This window comes from Gorilla gorilla, chromosome 17, assembly GCF_029281585.2.
Source record: "Gorilla gorilla gorilla isolate KB3781 chromosome 17, NHGRI_mGorGor1-v2.1_pri, whole genome shotgun sequence".
NCBI lineage: Eukaryota > Metazoa > Chordata > Mammalia > Primates > Hominidae > Gorilla > Gorilla gorilla.
Window position 1 is genome coordinate 63076959 of NC_073241.2, and position 26966 is coordinate 63103924.

At 35.3% G+C, this 26966-nt stretch overlaps 1 protein-coding gene across 15 annotated transcripts in view; it reads right to left on the reverse strand.

The window, feature by feature from the left end:
- Positions 1–905: 905 nt before the first annotated feature.
- The window catches only part of NOL4 (nucleolar protein 4), a 384666-nt gene continuing 358605 nt past the window's right edge, over positions 906–26966 (reverse strand). For all 15 annotated transcript variants that reach the window (XM_019014258.4, XM_055368017.2, XM_055368018.2 and 12 more), the window contains one exon: positions 906–2833. In XM_019014258.4, the coding sequence (XP_018869803.3) occupies positions 2640–2833 (194 nt within the window). In that variant the 3' untranslated portion in view covers positions 906–2639. The remainder of the gene's footprint in view (positions 2834–26966) is intronic.

Here is a 26966-nt window from a genome sequence, read left to right on the forward strand (position 1 = left end):
ACTGGTGTTGTATGATAAGCTAACTGGCAGAAGTGACAGAAGCTTCTGTTTGATCTCTGTGTTAATGATAGTTTCCTATTTTTTAATCGCCTCATTTGAATGAGAGTATGAACCTTCACTCGGTTTCTCCAAAATGCTTTATAAAGAAATGTGATCTCTTTATTCTGCTGTAACAGAGGGTAAAAAAAGGACCAGGCTGTTTTTCAGGTACAAGTAAAGAAAATAATGGACTTCATTTTGGCCTTTGTACTCTCCCAGGAATGATGGGAGTCCCAATATACTCATTCTCTTGAACAAATGTGCTGAACACAGAAGATTTTGTGTATTTTGTCCTTGGTGAGTGGATGTGGGAGTTATAATTGAAGATGAAAATGAAATAGAAACAAGAGCATCTTGTTGGAATTTACCTTCTTTACTCCCTTTGCTTCTTAACCATCAAGAATTTTTGACATATACCCTAAATTCAAGCCTGAGTGTTAATTTGCAAAATAGAAACCCTGTCCAAGCCTTTAAATACTATTACAGCAAAAGGCAAAGTATAAAACATGCACTTAAAACAGGCACGTGTTTCATCCAAGATGTTAAATCAGGAAGAACTAAAAAATAACAGGTTACTCCTGAAAAAAAAAAGTAATAAAATATACAAAAATATTCTCTATTCATATTTGAATAATCAAATGAAATAGTCTTGGCTTCCTAATTTCCTTACCCATTCTTGGAATAAATTCTTTATTAGAATGAATGTTGAGACCCTGGGGGATCTTAGGATATTCTTGAGAAATGAATTTGAAGTGCCAATTTTGTGCTAAACGTAGGTAGAAAATAGCGTTTTAGATTTTAAAAGTAAATGGCTAAAAATTAAGCATTATATCCTTCAGAAAGTTTATAAGGTTTGACAATCATTGTTTTAACACAGAAATCTGTTTATTAAACCAAACAAAACAGAGAAAATTATACCAGCCCTCAATTTTTGAATTTTCATTTAAATAAGCAAACTCTAAATCCACATCTTAAAAGATGTTTGTGCAGCTATGTATTTCCAAAATACTCATATTTCAATAAGATTTTCACATTATATTCACCAACAGTATCACAAAAGTTTTTTTTGTTTTTTGTTTACATAATTGTAAGGAACAGTAATTCTAGAAACACTAGAAGAAAAAAGCATAGCAATGTCCACAGTTACAAGAAAAAGTGCACATTACTCGGTCACAATCACAGTCATTACTTGAAAAACTATATGTAACAAGTAGATAAGAAATATCACTGATGCCTCAAACTCATTGTCAAAAACTGAATGACATAAGTTTTACATGAAATAAGGCAAATTCAGGAATGCACAAAGAATTTGTAATCCAACCGAAGCTAAACAACAGAAAAAAGTTGTATAAGAAGCATGAACTAAAGTACTTCTCCCTAAATATTTTAAAAATAGGCTTGCCTCAGTGCACAAAGAAAACATCACTCATGTGTATCCCACACTATAAAATAAGAAAGAAGGGTAAAATATGGGGGATAGGAGGGCACAGTTCATTGTAAGTTGCAGCTGCATCCGCTGAGAGTTCCTTACATTATTTTTAGCTAGAACTGAAAATTATGCAAATCATATCAGGAGATGTAATGGTCTTTTTGGAAACTATTTGTGAAAGAAATGAAAAGAAAACTACACACAAGAGTGCAAATTTTCAGATTGTCACTTGCAACCTCTTAACATTCAGTCATCTACATCCAGGTGCTGCTAGAGGGATGCCTGGAGACAGCAGCGGCAATCAGGAACGAGCAGCTCTAAGAAACCAAGGTGTGATCTTTTTTCAACAACATGTCTTGTCATTATTAAAAAAAAAATTCTGGGATAAAAACTGCTAGGATAAAGTTGCAGTGTTGAGTGGGGTTTTTGAGATCAGCATGAGAGCAGAAATGCAGGCTTCTCTTGGAAGTAGTTCCTGATGTGACGATTGAAAGAACGTAGGCAAGGGTTTTTCCAGCATCAAGTGTTATTTTTGTAGAAAGAATTTGGAAAGAGGAGAAGGCAAAGGGATGTGGAAAAGGTACTTACAGTAGTTTCTCAAAACAGTTTTCTTTTAGGACCTATGAAAAAGTTACCAAAGTAAAAATGACAAGTTTGAATGAAAAACAAGTTTTCTTTTTATAAAAATTACATATTTTTTTAAAATACGAGATCCTTTTCATTGTTGTTATATCCTGTAGCAACAAGAAATTTGGCTTTTTTTTTTCTTTTTTTTTTTTGCCAGGTACTTCAGCTTTCAGTCCAATGAGTCAGTAGCAAATTCCACTAATATTTCAGCTGGATCTTGAACTATTGTTTTATACCACAAGCTTCTTCTGTTTTATCCTTGAATTAAGAATAGATAGCCTTTTATGCCCCTGATATTTATGCTGACACACTAAAACAAAAAGCAATAGGCTGGACATACTAAAGTAGCTCAAGTACTTCAGAGGTCAGAGTTCCTTTGAAGCACCTTAACACATCACTTATGGATCAAGGACAACGTGGCATAATGGAAGTATTTCTCTTAAAAGACTGTGCAGTAAGACCAGAAGTATCTCTGTTGGGAAATCAAAATGTCATTAGTGGAAACTGCAAATTTAGACCTCAGTGAATATGGTGGTCATCTGTCTCAGTTCTGTTGTAAAATGAGATTTTCCAGTTCATCTGCAGATCGCAATAAAAATGCAGCTGATTCTCGATATCCTGCAACAAGCTGTCTCACGGCATTGATTTCAGTTGGACTCAGCTGGGGTCTGGAGTTTGAGCTGCTGGAGGATCCTGAGCTAGTCGCCAATTGTCTCTTCATGCTGAGATCAGTGGGTCCTAGAAAGAAAATCATCACAAAATTAGACATAAATATTATTTGTTCCAGCATCTTGGATGTGAGCATTCAATAAATTATAGCTGAATGAATTAATGAATTCTTCCACAAGAAGCTAGTGATCTCTTTAATCAAATACATCTACTCTCAGAAAGATTAATGAGCAATGTAATGGTAACCGAGTGGCTTCTCTTTGGTCTTCTCTCAGATGCCCAAATCAGCCTCTGGAAATCACCTCTTGCTGTAGAGAGATGGTGAAAACTTTCTTGGAACATGTGTTTTTTGAAAAATTCAATTTTAAATCTGTCTTCTATATGTTGTAGACGCTTCTCATAGTAGCATAACATGATGGGAATTACAAACATTTTTCATTTGTTACATTCATTAACAGATATCTTAGACCGCATCAATTTGCAATTTAAAAAAACTGTGATGCTAATGACTTTAGAGTACAAACTAGTCAACTTAGCAAAAAGGAAACTAAGGACTAAAGGACTTCAGGAATATGTTTAGAGTTTGACAACGTTTAAGTGGCACAACCAGGACCTGACTTAAGTATTTTATTATTATTATTTTTCATTTCAGGCAGATGTTGTTTACCATGTTGGTTAGTATTAAAAGTGTTGACATATTACACTGGAATTTGCTTTAGAAGTGCAATAAGTGATTACTGCAAACAATACCACAGAGAACCTAGACATTTGGAATACTGACTTAAGTGTTTAGGAATTTAATGTCATCTCTGTATTTATTTGCACAAAACACATTCATGTGCCGAAACCTTTTTTTCTTACATATTTAAGCCATCTGGTGGGTATGCTTTTTGACAACATTTTGTAAATTTTTACTTAAAAATTATTTATAAAGTTATTTAAAATCTTTTATTCAGTCATTTATGTTGAGAAGATACTTCTTTCAATTATTCTTTAAGTGTTCACTTTTATACTTCTTAGCTGACATTAAGCATTTACTGTAGTTATTAAATTTGCAGTATTAAATTTAAATCCTTGAATAAAACAGTACTAAGCACATAACTAAACATGTGTTCCAAAACTGTAATGATTCTATAACTTGAAAATGTTTTAACAGATTTTTCCTAAACATGCGTAAATTTTCAGATAATGGTATTCGTTTCATGAACTAAAACAAGAGATGTTATTTTATCCTTTTGGTTCTCCTTGAAGCATGATGGAGATAGGTCAAGACCCAACCCCCTCCACCCTCTACCTCCACAAAGGAGACAGATGTCCCATGAGAGGGAAATAGCTTCACTTGAATTTAATTAGAGCAGAGACAAGACTAGCACACAAGAACTCTGACATCTGAGAGAAATGTATTTCCACTTCTGTAGTGGCCTTTCAAAGCTTTGATTTTTCTAGCAGGACTTAGGTTCCATTTGTTCTGCTATTTACAAAATCATGAGACTGACACGACAAGCTGGAAGAGAGATGTGCGATGTCACATTTGCAAACAGAAGTTACTGAACCAGTGTTGAGGCAAATCATTAAGCATCACTGAGTTTATTTGGAAAGTTCTGAGTGGATTAAAAAGGCATTATAACAGGAGTAGTGGTCTCCAGATGAACCCACTTTAAGTTTTGTTTTTCTTTATATTTAAGAAGCCCAGTACCAGGACAGATATTCATAACAGATATTGAAAGAGTTTTCCTCTCAGCTATGTAGTTATCTAGTATCTGGTTGGCTGACTGTCATTATTTCATTACAAGGTGTAACATTTTGATGGTTTTTGCTGTCAATCCAAGTTGATTGGCATCCTTAAGTAGAATTGAGAAAGGGTTGAGGGTAGGGCTCCAGTTCTTTCTAAAGTGAGGGAGATTGATTTTATTCTAATCGGCAGTTTTTGAATTACACCCTACCGCTGGTTCAGTGTTCTAAGCTTCCAAACCAAGACCTAGCTTTCACTTTCCTTCAGACCTTTGTTAGCACAGGCATAGTCTAGAGAAAGCTCTGCCATTTAGAGGCTATTCACACCTCCCAAGTTATTATTATTCTTTGTCTGGAAGAAAGTTGACATCATTATCTTGGCTTTTTTTCAGATCTGCAGGATCAGGATAGAGTGCATAAACCAAAACTATAAGGAGTCCTTTAGCTGAGTGTTTGTTATCCATGTCTTCACTACTATGGGGTTGAGTAAGGAATCAAGCTAAAATAAAAATATTTGCAAATAAACAAGATATTTCACTAGGGACCAAATGGCCCTCACTGATTGTCACTACCATTCATTTCTGCCTCATTGAGTGAATCCCATACTTGACTGGTTTGGCTTAATTATCCCCAACAATATGATCTGATTAGAATGCATATCAATTACAAGTAAAAATTCAAAATTTATAAAGATGCTACATTTAATGAAGTCTAGGAAAGTATTCTTGGAGACCTGCTAAAATCTCATACAAGGCTACTGAGAAGCATGGTTCTGGAAAAGCTGGACCAGTTAACAAGAAAATGACCAAGGATAGTGACACAAAAGATACTTCAAGAGAAATGATTTTGATATCCAAGGTTAAAGGCACACACCAAGGCAACTTGCTAGGTCCTCATTTATCTAAGTGCCCACATTTTTACCAAAGTGATGCGAACCTGCTTTATGATCATTCTGAAAATATAAGAGACAAAAGATATTTCATGCTAACATACAATGCTGTTTGAAAAATTAAGCCCCACACACCAAAACGAATTATTGATTCATTTTTTGAGATTTGAGGGATATTTAAGTTATAAATAAATTTCAGTTAAATGAAAATGTATATTTTCATTTTACTTCTTCATTTTCTTTTTCTTCATTTTATTTTTCAAATTAAGTTATCAGTTGAATACTTCTCCCCTGTTTATGGTGCATTTTTGGTTGTTGTTTTAAATAGACTTATTTTTATGGTCATATTTTAGTGTCATTTATCCTTAGGTAGGAGGGCCCCTTAGGACAAAGTTTTGTTTTTGCAGTGTAAATTCTCTTTGAAAGACTATGGCATACATTTTTATTTATCAAAAATTAGACTGAAGGTAAGAATTCAAGGCCCATAAACGCAGGCACCCTTTGTGTCTCATTTACCATATCATTCTGTGGAGATGTGTTGGTGCCTGGCACAAAGGAAGCCTCAATAATAATCGGTGACTGATCGATGTTTGTAGAATCAATAAATGAGAAGTGCCAGATTCTTTCTATAGCCAATAATTAAGAAATAGGAAATAAGTGATGTTATTAATAACACTAGTTATGGTTAAAACAAAACTAGTTAGACAAAAACCACGATGGTTTAATGTGACTTATTCAAGTAAAGTAACCTCTAATATATGGAAATATTATTATTGCCATCAAAGTCATCTAAAATTATAAAAATGTAATTGCTTGAGTACAGTGATTTCCACATGAATCATTGCTGATAGAGAAAAATAAGTTATTGTCCACTTCCTAAATAATCATGTTTGGTTTACCACTAAATATTACCATGAGTCCTGAGTTGAATATAAAATAATTCCTAGCTTCATACAGCCTTCTCCTACATTCCCTTCTTCAGCTAGGACCTCCACTCCCAAGTAATAGACTATGAAATGTCTGGATAACTGGCAATTAATTCAACAATTTAAATAAGTGAAGAACATTTTAAATTAATTCTTTACTACAGGGGTTGGTGAAATTTTTAAACAAAGAACAAGGTAGTAAATATTTTAGTCATCTTAAGCCATGAGGCAGAATTGCAGATATTAATAATATGCAGGTACTTATACAAAAAGAGAGAAAGCAGATTACAACGTTCTCATGGACAAAATTCAAACTATAACAATTGAGTCTTTGTTTTTAAATAAAGGTCTACTACTGAGGAGAGTAAAAAGCTTTTTTCTTAATTGAGCTTCACCGTTAGTGTTCCTTTTCATCAAAATCAATTGCAAATGTTCATCTATTAATGAAGATTTGTAGTGATATTTTATGTGTTTCATCTTTGAAAATGTCTTTTTATACAGTTAAGTATTTTCAAATACTTTTATCAAGTCACAACCATATTATTTTAATTGAGCATACTCATCACTTAAAAGTCATTATAGAATTCTATTAGATCCTTCTCCTGATAGTTACCTTTTATTAGGTCAATACACTGCAGATTAATTACTTCCTATTAAAGTTTAAACTGGAAGCTCCTCAACTGAACAGTGAAAAGGAATTTGAAATATAAGAATTTACTTTGCGTTTGCATCAATGTACTAAAATATTGCTGAGTCTGTGGTATGTGCTCAGAAAATATATCCACTGTAAATCTGCTTGGGAGTGGAGATTTTACTTCTTGTTTTAACTTCTGATAGGACAAGAAGTTTGTAAGCAGTTTTCTATTACTGTGATTCAAACAGTATTGGCCATCATCAAAATAACTTTACCACAGCATAAGCTTTGCATATAAGTACTGTTTTATCTTGTAATTTCAGATCGAATTCAACAAGAAACATTGCCAATTCTGCAGCAAAAATTAATTTCCAAAACCATTGAGTGTTTACTGATAGTGTCTGAGGGCAGTTCTTATTCAGAAAAAAATTAATATTAGCCCTGATCTGGAAAAAAAAATTGTAATAAAACTTTACCAGGAAGCCATCAAACTGCTGTGTGGTAGGACAACTCAGTATATTCAGATTCTATTCTGACAAAATTTCACAGTAATGAACATGGTTAATTGATGAGAACAAATGAAGTTTAAAGGTGATAGTACTGTTTTAACCATGAATGAAATACTGAAGTGTTTTCCACAATACAACTGCCAATGGCTCTTTCAAGGAATAACCATATGCTTTATGTTTTAACAAACTTTGTAAATATGTCCAAATAACCCTCTTTGTGCTTCACACCTCTTAGTTCCACTTCGGATTGTATTGAATTAGTTTTTTTGCAACTTTGAAAATATTCTCACCTATAGGTGTTCCACACTTACTATTCATAGAGGCTAATTATTCATCACTTCAAACTTATCATTGACTCCTCCAATAAGCAACAACAGAGTAGTATTAGTACCATCTCAACTCGAGAGGCAAGGAAAACTACTTCAAACTAGAGTTACCTTGTTTGTTAATTGACTATTCATATTACCAACATTTCAATTTCCTCAAGCTTTCAAGCACTGTTCTTGCCATAATGCTAAAAGTCTTAAGAAGGCTTATTTTTCTGGACACAATTCTTTAGCTTTTGCAGTAAAATGTGATTTAATAAACTTGCTATCAGTAAATGAAGTGATTTTCCCTGGTTGGCTAACAAATTCGCTACTTGAAAACTTTGTAGGCCATTTCATTTCTTATTTTTGTGATCAGATGTTTAATCAAGGTATTCATGATGATATTGTAGTTCTTTTGCCAAAGAGTAAAAAAAAAATCAACTATAAAACTTCAGGATTTTAGCTAAGTTAGCTAATATAGATAAAGCATCCATCCAGCACGATGCCTGGTTATACTAGATATTCTATAAGTGGTAATTTCCTTCTCCAGATGACTGAATATTTATCAATGGGCTAAAGATATCCAAAATATCACACTAAATATACATTGCTAGATTCAACATGCTAATGAGTTTCATTTATATTCACAAGTCTGATTACACTATAATTTGCCTTTCTAATACTATTTTTGATGATAGAATTATAGTAGCATCATAAAATGAGCTGGAGTACTTTCTCCTCTTTTATCCATTTTTCCTTCTTTTAGAATTGTTTGTCTAAAGTGAAGATTATCTAGCCTTTGAAGCCTTGGTAAAAATTTGTAAAACCATCAGAGTCTGATATTTTTTAATGGGCAGATTTTTATAATACTGATTCAATTTGTGTAATGGTTACAAGTTCATTTGGAATATCCATTTTTGAATTAATATTGGCCAATTATGCTTTTGTAAAACATGGTCTAATATCTCTAAACTTTCAAGTATAATGGTATAAAAATATTAATTTTATACTTTTTAAACTTTTATTTTTTAAAATTTCTATTATGTTTCATGTCTTTATTCATCTTGTCATATTTTTAAAAAAGCCCTTTCAAGAATGCTGCTTTTGCTTTTGTTAGTCTTCCCTATTGCTTCTTTGATTTGTATTTAATCAATTTTTTCACTTATTCTATTGTCTTTGGGTTTTCTCTGTTTTGACTTCTCAGGTTAAATCATTGGTTCATTAACTTTATATTTTTTTCTACTGTGTATGCCAAAATACTAAATTAGTTATATTCCATAAATCTAGTTTTGTAGCATTTTCATCTTTGATAATTATAAATAGTTCTCAACACAATGCGATCTGTATGTTAATGATTATTTGGATGTTTCTATTTGCTTAGGTGGTCAATATATGTGAAAGAATATGTATTGTTAGTTGGGGGTCGAATTCTAAATATAGCTATTAGATTAAATTTTAATTATTTGTTTCAAATCCAAATGTTTTTCTGGTGTATCTTTTTTTGTTTGTTTTTTGTTTTTCTGAGAGACTTGTGTCAAAACTCTATGGCTATCATTATGACTTTCAATTTCTCCTTGCTATTTTGTTACTTTTTAATTTAATTTTGAGGCTTTATTATTGGGGTACATAGTTGTATCAGTCCATTCTTATACTGCTATAAATACCAGAGGCCAGGCATAGTGGCTTACACCTGTAATCCTAGCACTTTGGGAGGCCGAGGTGGGTGGATCACTTGTGGTCAGGTGTACAAGACCAACCTGACCAACATGGTGAAACCTAGTCTCTACTAAAAATACAAAAATTAGCCCGGCATGGTGGTGGGCACCTGTAATCCCAGCTACTTGGTAGACTAAGCAGGAGAATGGCTTGAGCTCAGGAGGCAGAGGTTCAGTGGGCCAAGATCATGCCACTACACTCCAGCCTGGGGGACAGAGTGAGAATCTGTCTCAAAAATAAATAAATAAATAAATAAAATGAACATAAATACCCAAGACTGGGTTATTTTAAAAAGGAAAGAGGTTTAATTGACTCACAGTTATGCATGGCTGGGGAGGCCTCAGGAAACTTACAGTCATGGCAGAAGGAAAGCAGGCATATCTTACAAGGTGGCAGGCGAGAGAGCACATGTGAAGGTGGAACTGTCAAACACTTATAAAACTATCAGATCTTGTGAAAACTCACTATCATGAGAACAGCATGGGGGAAACCACCTCCATGATCCAATAACCTCCCACCAGGTCCCTCCCAAAACACATGGGGATAATGGGAATTACAATTTGAGAGGAGACTTGGGTGAGGACACAGAGCCAAACCATATTCTTCCCCTACCTCCCCCCAAATCTCACATCCTTTTTACATTTCAAAACCAATCATGCCTCCCTGACAGTCTCCCAAAACCTTAACTCATTCCAGCATTAACCCAAAAGTCCAAGTCCTAAGTCTCATCTGAGACAAGGCAATGCCCTTCTGTCTAGGAGTTTGTGCAAGTTAGTGATTGTTACTTTTGCACCAACATAATAGTTACTTCCTGAGACTTTGCTGAAGTTGCTTATCAGCTTAAGGAGATTTTGGGCTGAAACAATGGGGTTTTCTAGATATACAATCATGTCATCTGCAAACAGGGACAATTTGACTTCCTCTTTTCCTAATTGAATACCCTTTATTTCCTTCTCCTGCCTAATTGCCCTGGCCAGAACTTCCAACACTATGTTGAATAGGAGTGGTGAGAGAGGGCATCCCTGTCTTGTGCCAGTTTTCAAAGGGAATGCTTCCAGTTTTTGCCCATTCAGTATGATATTGGCTGTGGGTTTGTCATAGATAGCTCTTATTATTTTGAGATACGTCCCATCAATACCTAATTTATTGAGAGTTTTTAGCATGAAGGGTTGTTGAATTTTGTCAAAGGCCTTTTCTGCATCTATTGAGATAATCATGTGGTTTTTGTCTTTGGTTCTGTTTATATGCTGGATTACATTTATTGATTTGCGTATATTGAACCCGCCTTGCATCCCAGGGATGAAGCCCACTTGATCATGGTGGATAAGCTTTTTGATGTGCTACTGGATTCAGTTTGCCAGTATTTTATTGAGGATTTTTGCATCAATGTTCATCAAGGATATTGGTCTAAAATTCTCTTTTTTTGTTGTGTCTCTGCCAGGCTTTGGTATCAGGATGATGGTGGCCTCATAAAATGAGTTAGGGAGGATTCCCTCTTTTTCTATTGATTGGAATAGTTTCAGAAGGAATGGTACCAGTTCCTCCTTGTACCTCTGGTAGAATTCGGCTGTCAATCCATCTGGTCCTGGACTCTTTTTGGTAGGTAAGCTATTGATTATTGCCACAATTTCAGATCCTGTTATTGGTCTATTCAGAGATTCAACTTCTTCCTGGTTTAGTCTTGGGAGAGTGTATGTGTCACGGAATTTATCCATTTCTTCTAGATTTTCTAGTTTATTTGCGTAGAGGTGTTTGTAGTATTCTCTGATGATAGTTTGTATTTCTGTGGGATCGGTGGTGATATCCCCTTTATCATTTTTTATTGTGTCTATTTGATTCTTCTCTCTTTTCTTCTTTATTTGTCTTGCTAGCGGCAATCAACTTCAGCAAAGTCTCAGGATACGAAATCAATGTACAAAAATCACAAGCATTCTTATACATCAATAACAGACAAACAGAGAGCCAAATAATGAGTGAACTCCCATTCACAATTGCTTCAAAGAGAATAAAATACCTAGGAATACAACTTACAAGGGACGTGAAGGACCTCCTCAAGGAGAACTACAAACCACTGCTCAATGAAATAAAAGAGGATACAAACAAATGGAAGAACATTCCATGCTCCCAGGTAGGAAGAATCAATATCGTGAAAATGGCCATACTGCCCAAGGTAATTTATAGATTCAATGCCATCCCCATCAAGCTACCAATGACTTTCTTCACAGAATTGGAAAAAACTACTTTAAAGTTCATACAGAACCAAAAAAGAGCCCACATCGCCAAGTCAACCCTAAGCCAAAAGAACAAAGCTGGAGGCATCATGCTACCTGACTTCCAACTATACTACAAGGCTACAGTAACCAAAACAGCATGGTACTGGTACCAAAACAGAGATATAGATCAATGGAACAGAACAGAGCCCTCAGAAATAACGCTGCATATCTACAACTATCTGATATTTGACAAACCTGAGAAAAACAAGCAATGGGGAAAGGATTCCCTATTTTATAAATGGTGCTGGGAAAACTGGCTAGCCATATGTAGAAAGCTGAAACTGGATCCCTTCCTTACACCTTATACAAAAATCAATTCAAGATGGATTAAAGACTGAAACGTTAGACCTAAAACCATAAAAACCCAGAAGAAAACCTAGGCATTACCATTCAGGACATAGGCACGGGAAAGGATTTCATGTCTAAAACACCAAAAGCAATGGCAACAAAAGCCAAAATTGACAAATGGGATCTAATTAAACTCAAGAGCTTCTGCACAGCAAAAGAAACTACCATCAGAGTGAACAGGCAACCCACAAAATGGGAGAAAATTTTCGCAACCTACTCATCTGACAAAGGGCTAATATCCAGAATCTACAATGAACTCAAACAAATTTACAAGAAAAAAACAAACAACCCCATCAAAAAGTGGGTGAAGGACATGAACAGACACTTCTCAAAAGAAGACATTTATGCCGCCAAAAAACACATGAAAAAATGCTCACCATCACTGGCCATCAGAGAAATGCAAATCAAAACCACAATGAGATATCATCTCACACCAGTTAGAATGGCAATCATTAAAAAGTCAGGAAACAACAGGTACTGGAGAGGATGTGGAGAAATAGGAACACTTTTACACTATTGGTGGGACTGTAAACTAGTTCAACCATTGTGGAAGTCAGTGTGGCGATTCCTCAGGGATCTAGAACTAGAAATACCATTTGACCCAGCCACCCCATTACTGGGAATATACCCAAAGGACTATAAATCATGCTGCTATAAAGACACATGCACATGTATGTTTATTGCGGCACTATTCACAATAGCAAAGACTTGGAACCAAGCCAAATGTCCAAAAATGATAGAGTGGATTAAGAAAATGTGGCACATATACACCATTGAATACTATGCAGCCATAAAAAATGATGAGTTCATGTCCTTTGTAGGGACATGGATGGAAATTGGAAATTATCATTCTCCGTAAACTATCACAAGAACAAAAAACAAAACACCGCATATTCTCACTTATAGGTGGGAATTGAACAATGAGAACACATGGACACAGGTAGGGGAACATCACACTCTGGGGACTGTTGTGGGGTGGGGAAAGGGGGGAGGGATAGCATTGGGAGATATACCTAATGCTAGATGATGAGTTAATGGGTGCAGCACACCAGCATGTCACATGTATACATATGTAACTAACCTGCACATTGTGCACATGTACCCTAAAACTTAAAGTATAATAATAATAAAAAAAAATAGTTACTTCCAAGATACAGTGGGGATACAGGCATTGGATAAATGCTTTCATTCCAAATGGGAGAAACTGGCCAAAACAAAGAGGCTACAGGCCCCATACAAGTCTGAAACCCAGTTGGGCAGTCATTAAATCTTAAAGCTCTGAAATGATCTTCTTTGACTCATGTATCACATCCAGGGCATGCTGATGCACAGGGTGGTCTCTCACAGCCTTGGGCAGCTCCCTCATGGGCTGGCATTGAGTGACTGAGGCTTTTTCAAGCACATGGTGCAAGTTGTCAGTGGATCTACCATTCTGGGGTCTGGAGGATGGTGGCCTTCTTCTAGGCAGTGCCCCAGTGGGGACTCCATGTGGGGACTCCAATCCCACATTTCCCTTCCACACAGCCCTAATGGAGGTTCTCCATGAGGGCTCCATCCCTGCAGCAGACTTCTGCCTCGATATCCAGGTGTTCCCATATAGCCTCCAAAATCTAGGCAGAGGTTCCCAAGCCTCAAATATTGACTTCTGTACACCAGCAGGTCAATCACCATGTGGAAGCCACAAAGGCTTGGGGACTGCATCCCCTGAAGCAATGGCTGAACCTTTACCTTGGCCCCTTTTAGCCACAACTGGAGCTGGAGTGGCTGGGATGCAGGGCACCAAGTCCCAAGGCTGCACACAGCATCAAGTCCTGGGCTTGGCCCAGGAAACCATTTGTTCCTCCTAGACCTCCAGGCCTATGATGGGAGTTACTGCTGCCAAGATCTCTGACATGGTCTGGAAACATTTTCCCCTTTGTCTTGGTATTGACATTCTGCTCCTCACTACTTATGCAAATTTCTGTAGCTGGCTTGAATTTCTCCCCACAAATGGCTTTTTCTTTTCTATCTCATTGTGAGACTGCAAAATTTTCTAACTTTTATGCCCTGTTTTCCTTTGAAACATAAGTTCTAATTTCAGATCATCCCTCTGAAGTTCAAAGTTTCACAGATCTAGGGCAGTGGCAAATTGCCACCAGCATAGCAAGAGTGACCTTTGATCCAGTTCCCAAGAAGTTTCTCATCTCCACCTGAGACCACTTCAACCTGGACTTCATTGTCCACATCATTAACAGCATTTTGGTCAAAACCGTTCAACAAGTCTCTAGGAAGTTCCAAACTCTCCCACATCTTCCTGTTTTCCTCTGAGCCCTCCAAACTGTTCCAACCGCTGCCCCTTACCCAGTTCGAAAGTTGCTTCCACATTTTCAGGTTATCTTTATAGCAGTTTCCCCCTGTCTATGGTACCAATTTCCTATATTAGTCTATTCTCACACTGCTATAAAGAAATACCTGAGACTGGATAATTTATAAAGGAAAGAAGTTTAACTGAGTCATAATTCTGCATGCCTGGGGAGGCCCCAGGAAACTTACAATCATGGCAGAAGCAGAAGTTAACACATCTTATATGGTGGCAGGTGAGAGAGTACGTGAAGGAGGAACTGTCAAACACTAACAAAACCATCGGATCTCATGCGAACTCACTTACCTTCATGAGAACAGCATGAGGGAAACCTTTCCCATGATTTAATCACCTCCCATCATGTCCCTCCCTCAACAAGTAGTGATTATGGGGATTACAATTTGAGATGAGATTTGGGTGGGGAAACAGAGCCAAACCATATCAATAGTACCTAGACAATTGTAACCTTTTGGTGAACAGTTACTCTCATTATTAGTTAATAAATATTTAATTCCCCTAAGCTTTCGTATTAAAGCCAATTACAGTGGTTCCTCAGTATCCTTAGGGACTTGGGTCCAGGACACCAAAATCCAGGATACTCAAGTCCTTTATATTAAATGGCACAGTATTTAGATATAACCCATGTGCATCCTCTGATATGTTTAAAATCATCTCTCGATTACTTATAATACTGAATATAACATAAATGCTATATAAATATTTGTTATACTGTATGTTTTCATTTGTATTATTTTTGTTGTATTGTTACTTTCGATTTTTTTCCAGTATTTTTGATCTGCAGTTGGTTCAATCTGGAGATATGGAGCCCACTGACACAGAGGGACAGCTGTAATGTCATACACCCTCACATAAAAATTCTTTCAATACTTCTGCAAGATTGTATTTTATCTGGGTCACTGCTATCAAAAAAAGAACTGCATTTTATTTATGCATCCACCTGAGAATTTGTCCTTTAACAAATGGTGGATAACAACAGAACCAAATATGAGATGTAAGTATAAGGTCTTGGAACCCTTCATCTTCAGATAACTTACCCTTTGATCAGAGAAAAGATTGATACTACAGTTTGGTGGTAACTATTTGTCTCTTTTGCAGTCTATGTCAAACCAAAGTCATTTTCAAACCAGTTAGGTCTAACTGTAACCCTAATATGATTGTGCTTTCAAATACTTAACTCCTCCTGATGTCATTAAGTTTACACTTCTCTATTTAGTTAACACTGATTAATCAATATTAGGTTACCAATAAATAGTATACTTTTCTACAAAGTAACAAGTTGCTAAGATACATATTGTACACATACTTAAGAAAATACAAAAAGCAAGATATGTATCACTGTCAAGGCCAAGTAACTGTTTAAGGCATTATGCAAGGGAGAAAAGAGAACCTTATAGATTGTACTCCCCCACCAAAGTTGTAAGACTTCTTTCTAGCAAAGCTAAGGATCAAACATTGACAGCATTTGCAGGTTAAATTAGATCTCCTTCATAATATATTCCTGGACTGATTTGAGGGCAATTTTGAGTGTTTACTTAAAAGATTAATTTTAGTTTAAGACTGTAAATATCAATCTTCCACACGTTTGAAAAATTAAGTACTGCAAAACTCAAATCTCCTGGACTTGCTTTTTTTAAATTCTAAATTTTTACACCAATTAAAACATTTTAAAATCTTGTTTTCCCACTGTCTTTATCCATTTGTGTTTTATTTCATTTTTCTGATCTAAATTCACCTTGTTTAAAAAAAGAGAGAAAAATTGCTGTTGAACATCTCAGCACTTTTGCTTTTTATCTAAGGGGGTTTCCTACACATTCAATTTAAAGAGAAGCAGTTATTTGCCACATTGGCCTTTCTAATCTTTCCTCTACTTGCATTTGCTCATTCCCAGTACTCAGCTATGTAAACTGCCTGAGTTTATTCAGTAAATGACCTTTCTACCCAAGCTTCAAATTCAGTATTTTGTGGAGACCTAACTAATCCTTTGATAAATCACAGGATAACCTAAAGTGAGAATCCGTGTCCCAGCAGTTTTAGAAATTTGTAAAGGGAAAGACTCCTAGCATGCTTCTGTTTCCAGGCAATTTTTGGCTTCTGGGAAAAGATACAAATACTGCAGGAGAGAGAAGAGTTACTTTTTAACTTAAGCTGAACAAACATACTACATAAGGGCATAATGATTTACTGTATTATTCGTTTATGTATATATTTACATACGTGTATACATTTTCAAATAACAGGAAGCAATCCCTAAAACCAGAAAGAATAAAGCATGAATTTATTATTCTTCAGAGAGCCTATGAGGTCAAAAATATCAATTGCTTAGACCATTGGGTTCTCTGGCCTCTGTTAAAGAAAAGAGAATCTTATGATTTGTACTCCACTACCATTCATAATTCAACTTCATTTCTCCTGTTTCAACAAGCTGACAAATAAACAGGAAAAATAGTATTATTTATAGTTTACTTGTAAATACTGTAGGGGGTTAATTGTTTGCCTAAATTCACATAGCTTGGAAGTTTCTACATTAAGATTTGAACCTGGGTTTTCCACTTGCTAATCTTACTATCTTATAGCTGTGTGCTGCATAATTTTTGTCTGTATATTAAATGAGATTTCATCATTTGGAGATTAAACTTGTGTTCAAGTTCAAACTCATTAGTAAATTTTTACTATTTTCTTGAGTTATCAGTGCTCTAACAAAGCTAGAACATTTAATTTACATCTTTAAAGAGTCTTCAAATATTTCTGGAAATAGATTGAATAAACACAAATGTACAGATAAATTTTACAACTGACAGTAAAAAATTGCGGCCTATTGATTTTCTGTTCCCTTAAAAGTGAAATAAAATAAATTTGTAAAAGAATAAAACTGTCTAGTATTTCCTCAGGGCATTTTGGAGGTTTTTGTCTTATCACGCCCCTTGCTTACCACAATTCATACTAATCCCTGGAAATCCCTGGAAAGTTAAGACTCTAATGTGTGTGTATGTAAACACACACACACACACACACACACACACACACACAATTGCATATATATGTAGAATTGGCTCATGCAATTATATAGATTGAAAAGTCCCAAGATCTGTAGTCAGCAAGCCAGAGATCCAGAAGGGCCAGTTGTGTAGTTCCAGTCTGAGTGTGAAGACCTGAGATTCAAGAGAGCTGACTCTTAGTCCAAGATCCAGGAGGCTCAAGGCCCAAGAAGAACTAATATTTCAGCTTGACTCCAAAAGTAAAAAAAGACCAATGTCTTGGCTCAAGCAGTCATGCAGGAGAATTCCCTCTTACTAAACCTTTTTTGTCCTTCTCAAGTCTTCAATTGATGGGATGATGTCCACCTACATTAGGGAGGGCAATATGCTGTACTCGGTCTACTGATTCTTTATCTTTTTTTTTTTGAAAGAGTCTTGCTCTGTTGCCAATTCTCAGGTGGAGTGACATGATCATGACTCACTGCAGCCTTGACCTCTAGAGCTCAAGTGATCCTCCCACCTCAGCATCCAGAGTATCTAGGGCTACAGGCCATGCTACTACACCTGGGCACCTGGGTAATTTTTTTTTTTTCAGAGATGGGGATTTGCTATGTTGCCCAGGCTGGTCTCGAACATCTGGGCTCAAGCAAACCACCTGCTTCAGCTAGGATTATAGGTGTGAGCCACTGAGCCCACCCTGATTCAAATGTTAATCTCATACAGAAACACCTCACAGACATATATAGAAAAATGGTTGGTCATATGTTGGGCATCTTATAGCCCAGTCAAGTTGACACATACAATTAACCATCACATTTATACACTCTATTCAGGAGAATTCCCTTATAATATCCCAAAGGGAAGGTATTCTAAATCACATTCAATATTTTGAGATAATTACTAAGACATGTTCACTATAACATAGATGCCTGTTACAACAATACAAGATTTAACAGGAGTTGCTTTTTGTTCTGTATGTTTAATGGTCATATGAAATATTTTAAATTCCTGTATTTCACACACACACACACACACACACACGTTTATCCCAGAGTGATTAAATTTGGTAGTTTATTCCACTCCTTTAAAAACTTGGGACAATGAAAATCTATAACAGAAACACTGATGCCTCATATGGTAAGACACATGAATTAGTGAAGAATTAGCTCCTCTGGAATTGAGATTACTAGTAATTAACAATGAAATTGATAGCTGATAAGGATACTATAATATATTAGTATTGTAAAAATCCAATACAACCCTCAGTTTAGTCATTATTATATTGGAAAATATTATGAAAAATTTCTTAAGGTGCAGTGAAATAATTTGTCTCACTGTTTTAAAGTACAACATTAAAAAAATGGTCCTCTTTTTGGCAATTTGCTGCTTCCTATCACTATCAATAACCTAACAAATATGTAAGTACCTATGATATGTCATCTGTATTCACATATTTTAAGTCCCTCAAATTTTACTGTAAGTAGATAATAATTATAAAACAATATTACAGCACATAAGATATTTATATAGAATACTATAAATATAAGTTCATATTTATAAGCTATATATTTATAGGACAAAGTACACATGAGATGGTTTAAGTTTGATCCATTTGTTTTTAAACTTCTAAGAGACTGTTCTTTTTTACTTTTTGTCAAATGAGAATCAGCAAATTTTAATCAACTTACATATTAAGATGTGTAAGTGTTTTATAGACAAGGTAATTTTAATATTTGTTGCTTTGGGAGTGGGGATGAAATTGGGGTGGGTAGAGCCTGCTACCTCTAGAGTATCCTTTTTGCTCTTAGAGTCTAATAATTTAAGGTAAGGAAGAGAAAACCAGGCTCTAAGTTTGTAAAAGAATAAGTAATGGAAGTCTAGCAAATAGTAGACTATAATTAAGTTGAATCACTAAACTAAACCAAAGGTCAGCAAGCATGGATATTCTGCATATTTAAAAAATCACATTTAATCTACAATCATCCAAAACTATAAACATAAGATATTTTTTATGTTATGAAACTGTAACTCATATGAAATATAGAGTATTTACACTGAAATACCTACTTCTTTTATACTATTAGTCAATAAGCCATGAAGGCAAAATTACAATTTTAAGGAATAGAAAATTTTAAGAATCTGTACTTAGATGTAGAACACATGTGTCTGACTTCTCTTAGTGATTTCTTATCAAATATTTACATTGCTTCACCAAACATCCAGAAGTTTAAAAATAAAGCACAATCATTTTCGTGAACCTAGACAGCATAATTTCTTGTATATGAGGAAAGGCAGGGTGGATGGATTCCCATTAATGTTAATGCCTGTCACCTCATTTCTCTTCTTTGTTATTAAGTTGCTTAGAAAGCAAATTAGTATTTTATTCAAATTTATTTTTTAAATGGCATAAATTGTATGTATTTATCGTGAACAACATGAGGTTTTGAAGTACACATACATCATGGAATGGTTAAATCTAGCTAATTAACAAAAGCATTACCTCACCTAGTTATTTTGTAGTGAGAACATTTTACTTCTACTCACTTAGCAGTTTTCAAGAAGGGCATTATATGAAGTGAAATAAACCAGGAACAAAAAGACAGATGCTGCATGATCTCACTCATATGTGGAATCCAAAGAATTTGTTCACATAGTAGAGAGTGGAATGGTGGTTGCCAGAGGCTGGGGTGAATAGGGAGTAGGGAATATTGTGGAGATGTTGGCAAAAGAGTGCAAGTTTACAGTTAGATTAGAGGAGTAAGTTCAAGAAATCTACTGTATGGCATAGTTAATGCTGATATATTATATTCCTGAAAAAAACAATTAATATTTTACAAGAAACAGAAGAAATCATGGGACCAGACCATAGATGGACAGAGTGGTGCACGAAGAATGGCTTTTAAAGGATGTAAACATGGAGAGCTGAGTATATTATAAATGTACAAAAGATATGTCCGATTTGAAAAAACACAATGAAAATAAACATAGTATGACCTCCTTCACAATTATGGATAAACTGTGCTCATAAATATGCTTTCAGGAATAAAATGTAAAAAAAAAATTCTTGTAATACTGTCCCAAAAAACACAAAAGACATAATAACCTATATCACCTGAAATAGGCACCAACAAAAAAAATCCTAAATTCAGAAGACTGTACAAGCTACTTTTAGATCCATTCAGAACACACAAGAGGATTATATTTCCTAATGGATTTAAATTATAAGAAATAATTTGCTTCCCTCTGTGGCCATTTAGATATTGGCCAGAATGTTCGTCAATCACACATTTAATTTTGTAATCAGTTTTAATTCTGAATTTTAGTGAGTGGACCAAGTAACAACTCAGGAGGCAAAACTTGCACTGTGTGGACTCACATTCAAATGTATCTGCTTCCACTAGTTCTAGCAATTGTTCGTGGATGAAAAAAGGGTTTACAGAAAAAACATTTTTAAGTGAGTTAAGAGCCAAATGACATTTAAAAATTAACTTGTGCCTTGAAATCACAAAAGAAGATGTTAGCATAATAATTGTCATCATGCTCAAAGGTTGAAAAGTTTATGAAGAGGGAAAAACGAAGACACATTTAGCATGACTACACTCTTGGAATGATTCAAGTAGACAGACCCAAGCTCTTTAGTGGAGGTAGGCAAATGCAAACAAGCTTGGTTCCTATTTCTGGAAATTCCATCAGTACCCAAGCCCAGGAAAGGGTAATGTGGACAATGGCTGGCTCAATGTCCATATAAAGAGTGAGATTTCTGACTTCCTGAAAAAGCAGAACATTCTGAGATCCCCAGGAGAACCCCTTCCTAAGTGGCAGAGGGCTGGTGAGACCAGTGATATTTAACTGGTTTGTTCAGATAGCTCCCCAGAGGATGCGTCAAAGTTCAAAGGAGGCTGTTTAAAGAAAATGACCCAAGCCAACCGTAATGAGCCCATGTCACCTGGAAAGACCCTAAACAGTTTACTAGCAGACTCAAGAAGGAAGGTCCCAGGATACTTTTCATTCCTTCCCTTCAGTGAGTAGGCACACCACAAAATTCCCAAGAGGCTCTTAAGAGTATATAAATATCCATTTTACTGTACAGTTAGAGAACAGGCTTTTAGGAAGCTGCTGCCAGAAAAGCCTGATCAATGTTGAACTATAAAACCAATCACAAGTGCTGGATAGTTCAGGGAACACACAGGGTCACTCACCTCCCTTTTCAGGGCCTTTCTTGGAGGCTTTCTGCCCTGCAGTAAACCAGTGAAAGATTTGAGGGCTCAGCCAGATAAACTGAAAGCTGCTTAATTATATTCGCAGATAATTTTTCACATAATTTTACTTTCAATTTTTCAGCAAATGATTAACATAATTGTAAATCATCAAAATTTACAAATAAGCATCATCTCTCTGACTCTATGTATCTCAATATATATCTTTATAAATAATTCACAATATCAATTAAATTATAGATCATTATCATACTATTTGTGGGAAATCTGGAAACAAAGAATAAGCTCAGTGTCAAAAATGTGGTCACATTTCAAATACCCTGAGTTTAAGCTTGCTTTCCTTAAACATTAAACAGTTTCAAATTCTGTCACAATTAAATTCTTTTAAAATTTGTTTTGTTTCTAGTTTTTAAGTAATCCTAGCCTATGCCAAAGTGGTTTTCAATGCCTACATTATAACTCACACTGGGATTAGTTCTTCTCAGAACCTTAACATGACCGGATGTTATTTAAAAGCCAGGCAGTTTGAACTAAAAATATTACTATTTAAGAATCAGCATTAAGTTTCTATAAGGTTGTTCATTGACCCCATTTATCTCATTGAGGAGTGAATGATATATGATAAATGATTAAATACAAAGAACCTGATGGAATAGACATAGAAAAGGTATTCTGCAATGACAAAATGACCCAAAGGCCAGTGCAATAATGTGAATAAGGTGAGAAGAGTTGAGTTTGGAATCAGCACTGTCCAACTGAAACTTCTGTCATGATGGGAATGTTTCTTTGTGTTGTTAAATCAGTAGGCTGTCACTATTTTGCCTATTGAAAACTTGAAATGGATCCCGGTGGAGGAACTAAATTATGAATTTTGTTTAATTTCAATAGCCACATATGGATAGTGGCTATAATGTTAGATGGCACAGGCCTACATAAAATTATATTTGAAAGAAAGAGAAAACAATCAAAATATGGATACAAATTAGTAGCGTTTAAAATAGGAAAATACTTTAAGTCAGGTCATCAAGGAAACAGATGGGAGAGCTTCAGCAAGCTGCACACTGGCAGAAAAAATTCCTAAATACAACACATTGTTTCTTTTATAACCAAAGTTTCACTGTGTGCTGCAGAATGTGCTTTGACAACTCACTCAGGTTTCATTGGACCTCCCTGGATATATAATAACTGCATAATTCCAGTTACATTTACTTCAATTAGATCACACGGTCACTTTTCTTCACATAATATGTTACTACCACGCAGATCTTCCAATTGTGTAAAGGTCATACAAATTCACCGTGGGGGATTGCTTAGCTTCTGTGAATTACTTTTAGGCTATACTCTATAAAATTATTATCTACAAAGTTTTACATAATAGACTTTATGTGTTTTTCACACAACAGAAACATCCAGCTGGTCTCCTGGAGCAGGATGACAATGGTTCCCTCCCCACACATCTGCACTACATCTTTGCATATGATTAGTGAGCCAGAACAAGCTATTAAGAGTGTAAGCTAAAGAGGAAAAGCACACTTTCCTATGACCCTGGTTAATTATGGTAAACATGTCTTTCCTGAACTAGGGGTTTAAGCTTAATAGATTTCAAAGCAGAATTTATGTACTTCAAGATATTTCTCTAAAACGTTTGATATGAAACATTTCCCTTCTTCCAATGTTGTGCTCTTCAGGATATTAAGAGAAAAAGAGAACAAACTTTAAGAAGACATCCTTAACTTCAAGTGATTATCTCCATGGTCAACTGGATTTAGTCAAGATCCCTTAAGAGGCATAATATTTTATTGAAGCAATTTCTTTCACTCAGTCATTCATCTATCCATTTAATATTTATTGAACACTCATATAAGGTAGTTACCTACTAACACTTGGTAGTAATGCAGTTTTAAAAATGTCACCTTGCCTGCCCTTGTGCATAGTCTATAGTCTAGAAAGCAGCACATAATGGACAGGTAAAATAATAAGAAATACGCTTAGAATATCATGGGAACATATTGGAAGAAAATTTAGCCAGAAAATTAGTGAGGTAAACAGAAACGGTATCTTAGGGAACATAATAGCTGATATTAGTCAGGTGCAAGGGAGGGTATCTCTGCATGAGATAACCCCAGAGACAGGTAATAGTATGCATGGGGATGAAGAATTCATTTTGTTAAATCAAATATTAGATTTCTCTGGATGTCTAGATCATGGTAGAGAACTGGATACAAAATCTGAAACTTACGGGAAAGATTGGGGTTGTTATGCACATTTGGGAGTATTTTCTAGTTGAAATTGTAAGAGCTATGAGTTCTATCTTGGTCATTATGCAGAACACAAGGATTAAAGGGAAAAGTGTGGGATGTTGAGAGAATCCAAGCATGAAGGCGCATGAGTACAAAAGAAATTCTAGAAAGGCAGCAAGAGAAAAATTATCTGAGAAGCACAAGGTACCATGAAATTGTATTTCAAGAATTTATGTATTTCAAGATATTTCTCTAAAATGTTTGATATGAAACATTCCCCTTCTTCCAATATTGTGCTCCTTAGGGTATTAAGAGAAAAAGAGAACATACTTTAAGAAGACATCCTTAACTCCAACTGATTATTCCCATACTCATTTGGATATAGTGAAGATCCCCTAAGAGGCATAATAAGCATAGTTGCCAACAGGGTGGACGTTTCAACATTCTAATAATCAAGATTCAAATATGCTTAAGAAATCTAGTCAAGTAAAGAGCAAAAATCCATCTTTTGTTTGGCAATAAGTAGAGTCACTATAAACTTAGCCGGGCCAGTTTCAGCAAAATGGTGGGGAGAAGCTGGTTATCGTGGAATGAAAAGTAAAAGGGAGGTAAGAAGTGAAGGCAGTGAATGAATAAAAATGCTCCTTTGAACATTTCAGATGAAAAATATGTTTCAGAATGCTGGTTTCTGGCACTATCAACACACACAGCCAGTCACACCACTGTAAACCAGTTCTAGTGTGATGGTGAATCTTATGGCCAAGTTTCCTTAGGCTCATAACTAAAGGACCTGAGGTGAGGAATCATTAAAGCCAAAACCCCAAATATTAATGAAGAGCAAGGAAGCTAATGAATGTTAAGAGTTGGGAAAACTAGAAATTGCCATACAAATGTTAGTGATTATGGTCATTATTACTACAATTTGGTCTTGATAGATTTTGGTCTGTATATCAGCCCAGTTTATAACAGAGTTGAAAAACAAATTGAAAAGTCTCCCCCCACGGAGTTTGTAGAGCAGAAACATCAGTAGTTAACTTATGCATTATGCATATAATTTAGACTCAAGAGATCCAATGAATAACTGCAGTGAACTACAATTGCCCTCTTTAGACAGCTCAATGTGAACTTCCTGATAGAAAGAAAGCAGTCCAAAGTCCTATGTAAATGGTGTGATAATAACAGGAGGATTGGCTGCTTGCTTGCTCCTCATTTCAGTTGGATAATTTGAATAAATTCTTTATACAGATTGTAACTGCTGTCATTTTGATAATTCTCCAACTTGAAAATTTGGATTGTTGGGTGCAGCCCCTTGCCAGCTCCAAACAAATGGAGGTTGGCTAATGATGGATTTGAAGGGCACCCTGGCATCATTGGTAGACAGAATATTTCCTTGCTATGAAGTCTCCAATCGGGCAAGATTTTCTACTGCTATTAAACAGGAGTTTATAAAACTCTAAAACTACTGTAGACCCATAAACTGATGAATGAACTGGAGCCTTCCTCTTTCCCCCACAGAATCCCCAAGTTCAGTTTAATCATTCTCCTTGCCTCCAATTGCTTTGATTTATCTAAGATTAACCCTTCCCTCCTGCCATCCAAGGTACATAATTATCTCTGTAGCCTTTTTCCTTTTGACATCATTCTATTTTTTCTAAATATTCACTTATTAAGCAAATATTATTGAGCACTTGCTATATGTCTGACCTTACTTAGAGGGATATAACAGTGAACAAGATGAAGTTTCTGCTTTCAAGGGGAATGCGTATCTATAATGGGAAATTTTCTTGAAAATATATCTCTCAATTCAATGAGATAGGTATTAGAATAAAGACACATGCAGGGGAGTGATCAATCTTCCAAAGAGTGGAAGGATGATGAGGTAGAATAAGGAAGTATTTAATCAGAGTCCTAAAGGATTTTGACATATAGACAAGAAGAGGAAGAATATATCTCTTTTTGTTTACTTGATGTCATTGATTCTGCCTTATCCAACTTCGCTTCTCTTAAAGTTACAAAGATTTGAACATGAGAACTCCAAAATATTTAAATCAAATTCAAATGCTGCTAAGGTATCCTCTTTTATTCTTCTGCCTATAGATTTGTCTTGAACACGATATAATCTGCATGGATAGTGTTATTTTAATGACATTTGTTTTAAAGGTTCTGGAAACATCATTTTCCCTTCAATCTTTGCACTCCTAATTCTATTGCCAACCTGCATCATACTTCACAATTTCTCCAGAGAGTGGCTTGAATTCTGATTGTTTTCACCTATTTTATAAATTAAATCATATGTAAGGTTAGTTCTACTTGATCTCTTAGAAGTTACTACTCCCTTCCACATATTTCAGATCTCTACAAATCCTAAACTCAAGAATTCTCAAACTGAGATTAACTGGAGTTGTCATCCATCAGCTATGAGGCTGGCATCTAATATAATGCTAATCTTCTGTTATGTCCTTTTTAGCTCTCAAGATTTATGCATATGTATGTAGTTTCTTTCTCCACAGCTCCAAAACTGTTACAGGGAATGACTATTTTGATGTCTTAAAGATGAAGAAATGATAGATATGATAATGCCATTTTAAAAAGTCAGAACATTTGGAATTCCCAGAATTTATGAAGAAAGTACCCAAATAAAGGACATTGTGGGCCCAATCAATCTAGCTGCCTTTCTGTGATTAAAACAAGCAAAAACTAAACAAACAAAAGTAAAAGAGCAGGAGACAATATCATTGTTACAGGTAGTATACATTTTTTTGGGTGAAGAAAACGAAACTGGTATTTAGAGCTGATACATAACAAGGGAAACATCACTTCCCTTGCTACCACTACATTGCTAGAATCCTTTCTCAAATGTACACTAGACAAATACTCTTTGGTTTGAGACTAAAGCTTTTGTTTGCCAAGATTAGTGTTTTGATCTTTGCTGTTGTTATTGCTGTTTTTTATTTAAATTCAGCTACACTCAGCCCAAAGTCATTACTCAAAGAAATTCACATCATTTTTAATTTTCTGCATGCCATACTGATTAATCTGTTACTTTTGTTTCATTTGAATTGTACACAGCCTGA